Here is a 7,031-nt window from a genome sequence, read left to right as displayed (position 1 = left end):
GGACTGTAACTCTCCCGTTGCGTTGCCCCGTGACTGTGTCAGGGTTTGTTGGGCTTGTGCACCATCTCCTTTCAGCCATTGGCTGTTCTTTGCTCCCTTCCAGGCGAGAACAAAGGCCATTCAGACTCGAGCAGGAAGCGCTGATCGAACAAATGCATTCTGATTATTGTTTACGAGGCTCCCAGTTCCAGTGCACCTTCTGTAAAGCTGCAGCCATCAGCTTGAGCTGCGATCCGGCCGCGTGTGCTTTGTGTTCGTAGCATTTAGGAGGGCTGAATTTTTGTCTTTTTGCTGTGACAGGCTCAATCTCTGCCTCGCTCGGATACGTGGCAGAACTGTCCAAGCCCTCAGAGGGGATCTGTGTAGGAACGGGAGGCTTGGCAGGCAGAGATAGGAGCCTGTGTGATAGAGCTTGTAGCCAGCTGTTTTATTCTAGTTGTGATGCAGTGTCCGTGATTGACGTAGCTTCAGGTGGTGTTCGTGTCTCCCTGCAACTCTAGAGGATGCTGTGAGTGAAGCAAAGGAAGGAGAGTGTCTGACACGGTGGAGTTGGGCTGGAAGGCCGAGTGCAGCTCTCCGTGAAGCTGCACAGCCCTGCTGAGCTCATGGGCTTGTCTGCTTCCCCTGCCCTCCCTGCAGCATGGACTCCAGCAGCACAGAGCGGTGCAGGAGCTGCGGTCTCATCTGCATAGGTCTCCCAAATGCCCTCAGTGCCTCAAGAGGGCAATGCTTGCATCGTTCAAACGGGAATGAAAGAATTAAAATTCAGTATTTTTCAGTTTCAGACCCGGAGGTGACGTGCAGCACTCGGTAAGCGTGCCAGACTTGATGCTCCCCGCTCCAGCAGTGCTTGGGTAGCACCTCGTGCCCCTCTTTGGCTCCTGAGGGGTTTCAGTTTGGTTTAGGAAAGGGACTGTCTGCGTGGTGAGCTGTGGATTAAAGCCTCTCTCGATGGCAGGCTCGCTCCTTGCCCACCTTTGCCTGCTCAGAGTGGCTTTGTACACGGGGAGGGAAGCAGCCCGAGCTGCACCGCTCCTGTCTGGAGTCCCGGGGAGCTGTGGCTGTGTACTCTCATTACCCAGTGTCTGTTGTGTACAATTATGGGTATGCGACCGAGTGGAGAGTTTGCACTTTTCTGAACTATTTCTGTGTGTATTGCTACGTGGATTTAGCTGGATGAAGTGTTATGGATAATAAACTATTCTCTTCGTAGTCGCAACCCTTTGCATTTCCTCGGTATTTTTCAGTCCTTGTTGCCCCCAAAGCAGAGCACTTCCTTGCATCGGTGCAATACGGTGCTGGTCGGGGGAGGGGGTGGGGGGAGGGGGAAGAGTTTCATGGGTCATCCATCCTCCCAGCTCTGCATGATGCCCCGTGCCACTCTGACAGTGCAGAGATTGCTTTGCACCGAGAGATTCCAGCATCCCCTACAGCAGTCTGCGTGGTTATAAACGGGAAAAGCGTCGTGGGGTGCAGAGATGGGGTTCTGCATGGGCAGGGGGCGAAGGGGGCAGCAGAAGGGACCAGGGTAGGGATAGCAGGAGGGAGCTGAGTCCATCCCCAGCCACTTGCAATGGCACAAGCGGGCGCTGGGTGTCCCCACCTGCCCGTGGCCAGATCCTTGGGGTGCGGGGACACAGCAGGGCTGGCTGGGCACCCCTGCTTTGGGGTGCGGAGAGGGCAGGGTCCTGGGGACCGGCTCGGATGCTCTTACAGCCTCTGGATCATTCTCATCTCCAGGACCCCCGTCCCCTCCAGGAGCAGCATCATCCCCAAGTCCCAGTCCCACATCCGGGTGCACGTGTGGGGGTTGAGGGTGGGGATCTGAGCATGGTATGGGACACTGAGGCTGGTGAGTCCCAGCAGCGCCTGGATTCCTGTCACACCTTGGCAGTGTGATAATTAATTGGGTAAACTAATGATCAGCCTGGCAGCCCACGTGCCTGTCCCTTGGGCTCAGCTCTTTGTGGGCTCACACCCATCTCCCCAAGCCTTTGTTTTGTGGTTTTGAGCCCCTGACCCCGTGGAAGGGGACACAGGTGCTGCTGGGGCCAGGGTCCACATATCCCCATGGTCCAGGGCAAGGAGAACCTTGATGTAATCAATGGAACAATCCTCAAGCAGAGGGTAATCTGCTTTGTTGCTGCATGGATCTGTTTGCAAAGGGCCCCGAAATTCCCATCCCTGGCTCTTTGTCCTGCAAGGAACAGAGCTCCTGGGGTGTCCCCATCTCCTCACTGAGGGATCAGCGATGTGGGAGCAAGGGTTGACTGGGAGATGGTTGCACGAAGCGTATGGAAACCCACCTGAGATGGCCTTTGGGCCATCCCAAGCCAGAAGTCCACCCTTCTGTTCCAGAAACCTGTCCTGTGAGGATGGAGCAGTCTGGTCCTGCCCATTCAGAGCAGCATCCGATGGGGTTTGGGGCTCAGGGATCCATCCTGCCCTCGCAGAGCAGCATCTGCAGGGGTTTAAGGTGCAGGTTCTTCACTTGCACCTTACCGAGATGATTTTGGTTCCTCTTCATGAAGGGCAAGGAAACATCCCCGAGAGATCCTACCTGTCCCCAGTGTGCCAAAAACTTGCTTGAAACAGCCTGGAAAACAGGTTATTTTGGAAGATCATCCAGAGGGAGGCAGGTTATGGAAGACCCATCTGCCCAGAGCCATGCTGGAGCAGAGCACTGTGGAGGCACGAGCACTCTGAGGAGCCCACTCCAGCTGCAGCAAGCAGAGCCCTGGCTCCCCAGCCAGCTTGCTTTTATTTTGGCACATGTATTTTTGGTGCTTTCATGCCCCTTATGGGTGAAACAGAGGGATTTCCACCTGTGACACTGCTGTCTGGGGTCTCCATGGGCTCAGGCCCCTGAGGGATGACTGTGCTGGGACACGAGGATGTGGGGCTGGGGGTGCCGTGGGGTGCAGGGGGAGCCCCCAGGGTTCAGATCCCTGAGCCCTGTGTGCCAAAGGGGCAAATCACCACTGCTCTGAGCAACACTGGATGAGGCACCCCCCATCCCCAGCGTTATCCCAGCACCACTAATTAGAAGGGCTGGGTCCTGGGCTGCTAACGACTCTTTGGGAGGCAGCGACATAGGAGTACAAAAACCCGCAGCCCTTTTTGTCCCTTTTATCACCGTTCCCCTTTTCCCTTCCTGAGCTGACCCCGACAGCAGCACGGCCTCACTCTGCACTCACAAATACATGGATGGGATCTGATGACATCCCCATTTCTTTGGGATCCACTCGGTTCCCCCGGAGGAGGAGCTGTGTCCTGTCCGCTGCAGGAGGGAAAAGCAAAGCACAAACCATGCAGTGCCATCAGATGAGCTGTTGGGTTTCTGGGCTTTTTCTGCTCTCAGCAACATTGTCTGTGCCTCAGTTTCCCCACTGCAAAAAGGCAGCAGCTCCCATTTGCTATTCCTGGAGGAAGAAGTCCAAAAAGTGAGGGTTTTTTTTTTCTCCCTTTGGAGATTTCAATGAGCATCCTTCCCTGCACAGCCCCGAGCACCAAAAGCACTGTTGGTTTTTTTTGCCCCATTTCTTTTTTTGCCCCATCAGGAGGAAAGCCCTGAAGGGAAAGATTTCCCCCAAACAGCAAATTCCTGCTGGAAAACCCGGGACACTCACTTGGACTCACATGTTTCTGCTTGATTACAGCCAAGTGCAGCCCTACCCCTCTGCACCAGCTCCACTGTCCCTATCAGAGGACAGATACAAAGGGAAAAAATGTGAAATTAATGGGATGGGAATAATTGCTCTAACCCCTGACAGAGTTCTGCAGAATCAGCTGCCCGGTGCAGGAGTTGTGTACAAACAAAGGGGAACAGAAAACCCGGAACCCATCACAGCTGCTTCCTTCCTCATTTACCAGCCTGACATGCTGCCTACCCACTGCTCCCTGCCAAACCTCATCAGGGCTCTGAGCATCCCAAACCCAGGCACATCTGAGCATCCCCAACCTGGGAACCTCCTTGCATCCCAAACCCAGGAACTTATGATCATCCCAAACCCAGGCATTTCCAAGCGTCCCAAACCCAAACACCTCCTTGCATCCCAAACTCGGGCACTTCTGAGCATCCCAAACCCAAGCACTGTGGGTGCAGCCCCATCCTCGGCCCTCCCCAGCTGAGCACACGGAAAGGAAGACCCCCCAAGGATTGAAAAGCAGCCAGCTCAGCCCCACATCGAAGTCCAGCGCTGTGCCACATGGCACATTCATTTGGAAGTGCCACGAGTGGTGGCCCCGCAGCTCTGCAGGCATGAGCATCTCATGAGTTATGGAACAGAAATGCTTGAGAGAGCCCCGAATTGCTTTGGAAACCCTCTGTTGTGATGAATGACCAAATCCCAGGGAGGGATCAGGGCCGAGCTCTGTGCTCGAGTCCCACAGAGCCGCTCTGCCTCCCCGCTGCCCCCCAGCAGAAGGAGTTTCTGAGCCTGGCAAAACTCTGCACCTCTGGGAGCAGTTGGAAATCCGACCACAATGGCACCGCCTGAGCCGGACAGTGTTCAGAAACAAAAGCAGACGCTACAAGGGATGTGGCTTTTGGTATATTTGCTCTAGGATATAGTAACAGGCACGGTGCGAAGCAAACACGGGCAGGTGCACGAGAGCTGGAGCTTTGGGGTTGCTCCTCACGATGAAGGGCTGAGGCAGCCCGGGCTGGGAGAGGGGTTTGAGGCCGAAGGAGGTGCCCTGGGGACATGCAGGCGCCTGCAGGGTGATCCCTGCACGGCTGTGTCCATCCGTGCCTGGGTAGAGGTGGGGATGTGGTCCGACGGGAGGAGGTCGGGGCTGGGAGAGCTCAGGAGGTTTGTGGGGAGAGCAGAGCAAGAAAGGAAAAGGAAAAAAAAAAAAAAGAGAGAAATCGAGCGAAGTTCTTGCGTTGATCAAATAGAAATCTAATAGGAAAGAGCTGTACATGGTCAAAGTCGAGTCCGGGCTCCAGGAGTGTCCGGGATGGGTTCGGGTATGGCTGCTGCTCCCTGGGATGTGTGCAGCTCAGGCTCGTGTCTGCAGTGCGAGGGAGCTGGGATGTGTAGCGACCAGCTCATCCCCACAGCGTCCCCACGGTCACCCCCTGATCCCAGCACTCTCACGAGGACAAGGGAACGGGTCCAGCGATGGGATGGAGCAGGGCCGAACCAGTCCAAAACCCCGAGGGATGGTGCTGCCCACACGGACGCAGCCCAACGGGAGCACTCACAGCATCTCTAGGACCAGTTCTTCCTCCAGAGCTGCACCGTGGCAACGGGATGTGGACCAGGAACACGCTGGGGATGGAGGCAGCTGGAAGGAAAACATTGCGGTGCTGTCAGAGCCACTCAGATGCATCCCAACGCGCCTCGGACCTCTGGAGCAGCACCACAGCAACGGGACAGGGACCAGGAGGATGCTGGGGATGGGGGCAGCTGGAAGGAGCACCCCGGGGTGCCGCCAGAGCCCGGTGATGTCAGAGCCCGGGGGTTCCGACGGTGCTGGCGCGGCGCGGGTCGGCGTCCTGCTCGTAACGGTAGTGATAACCCTCCATCTGATCTCGGCAAGCTTCCCGCAGGTTGTGCAACCAGCGTTTGATGCCGCGACGGTTCAGGTAGAGCACCATGAGGAAGACGATGCCGATGAGGGCCAGCACGATGCCGAAGAAGACGTAAGATGCGGTCTCCAGCTGTCCGGCCTCGCCGCCCTCGTCGGCCGCGCATCCCAACCCTTCGGGCCGCAGCCTCAGCAGCGCGGCCCCGCGCAACGCCGGGGGCCCAAAGCAGCGCAGGCTCCGCGCATCGGGCACGCGGGCGGCGGACGAGCGCAACCACGCGAGCAGCGGGCGCAGGGAGCAGTCGCATTGCAGCGGGTTGGACCCAAGGGACACCCGCAGCCCCCGCAGCCCCGGAGCCTCCAGGATGAGCAGCTCGGAGGATGCCAAGCGCTGCAGAGAGTTGTTCCGGAGATCCAGCTCCTCCAGGCCGGCGGGCAGCAGGGAGGATGGCAGCGCCCGCAGCCCGTTGCCCGCCAGCTCCAGGCGGTGCAGGGTGAGGTTGTGCAGGGCGAGGGCGAGCTGCTCCTCCAGCGGGGCCCCGGCCAGCAGCGCCTGGTTCAGCTGCAGCGTGCGCAGCAGCGGGACGCCGGAGAAGGCGCCGGCCGCCACCGAATGCAAAGGGTTGTGGCTGAGGTCGAGGGTCCGCAGGGCCGGCAGCCCCTGCAGGGCCATGTCCTCGATGGTTTGGATGTTGTCGTGGCGCAAGCGGAGCAGGCGGAGGTCGGGCAGCGGGAGGGGGGCGAAGGCGGCGCGGTGCAGCACGCTCAGGTTGCTGCCGGAGATGCTCAGGTTGTGCACCGAGGTGGGGAGATCCCGGGGGGGTTCGTCCAAACGCTCGTAGCGGCACTGCACCAATTCCGGGGTGGCCACGCAGTAGCAGGCGGACGGGCAGCCCCCTGGGGGGGCGGCGGCGGGGGGCACGGCCCAGGGCAGAAACGCGAGCCCCAACCAGGGCAGCCCCAAGTAGGGCAGCCCCAGCCCCGCCGCCCGCCGCGTCCTGCGGGCCATGCCCGGCGCTGGGGCATGCAGGGGCCGGGGTTGGGGGAGGGGGAGGGAGTGGGGGGGCTGTCTGCCTGCCTGCTCCCCCCGCCCCGGGATCCGCTGCTGCTGCTGCGGAGTGCGCTGCCCCGAGAGCGGCGGCGTCTGGTGGAGGAGAGCGGGAGCGGAGCTGCCCAAATGGGGTGGGGGGAGGGAGGGGAGGAGGAAGGGGGGTGGGGGGGGAGAGGAGGAGGAGAGGAGGAGGATGGATGGATGGAAGAAGGAGGAAAGGAGGGTGGGGAGGTGAGAGGGGAAAGAGAGAGAAGGTGGAAGAAGCAGAAAGGAGGAGGAAAGTGAGGGAAGGAGGATGAGGAGGAGGACGGAGAGGGGAAAGGAGGAGGGAGAGGAGGAGGAAGGGAGAGGGGGAAAAGAGGGAAAGGAGAATGAGGGTGAAGAGGAGGGTGGAGGAAGGAGGAAGAAAGTGAGGAAAGGAGGAGAAGGAAGAGAGAAGGAGGAG

The 7,031-nt window shown here is 59.1% G+C and overlaps 1 protein-coding gene across 1 annotated transcript; it reads right to left on the bottom strand.

The window, feature by feature from the left end:
• Nucleotides 1–5,343: 5,343 nt before the first annotated feature.
• TPBGL (trophoblast glycoprotein like) lies at nt 5,344–6,544 on the bottom strand. Its single transcript, XM_065745721.1, has one exon. It carries the CDS (start codon nt 6,542–6,544, stop codon nt 5,456–5,458), a length of 1,089 nt encoding a protein of 362 aa, XP_065601793.1. The 3' UTR covers nt 5,344–5,455.
• Between the last annotated feature and the right edge of the window lie 487 nt (nt 6,545–7,031).

This window comes from Cyrtonyx montezumae, unplaced genomic scaffold, assembly GCF_038088225.1.
Source record: "Cyrtonyx montezumae isolate F1298 unplaced genomic scaffold, pur_monq_1.0 scaffold_37, whole genome shotgun sequence".
NCBI lineage: Eukaryota > Metazoa > Chordata > Aves > Galliformes > Odontophoridae > Cyrtonyx > Cyrtonyx montezumae.
Note: the sequence above shows the minus strand (reverse complement) of the source record. Positions and strands in the feature narration are given on the sequence as shown.

Bases quoted from the DNA above. Each gene is read 5' to 3' on its own strand.
- TPBGL (XM_065745721.1), bottom strand. From the start codon at position 6,544: ATGGCCCGCAGGACGCGGCGGGCGGCGGGGCTGGGGCTGCCCTACTTG.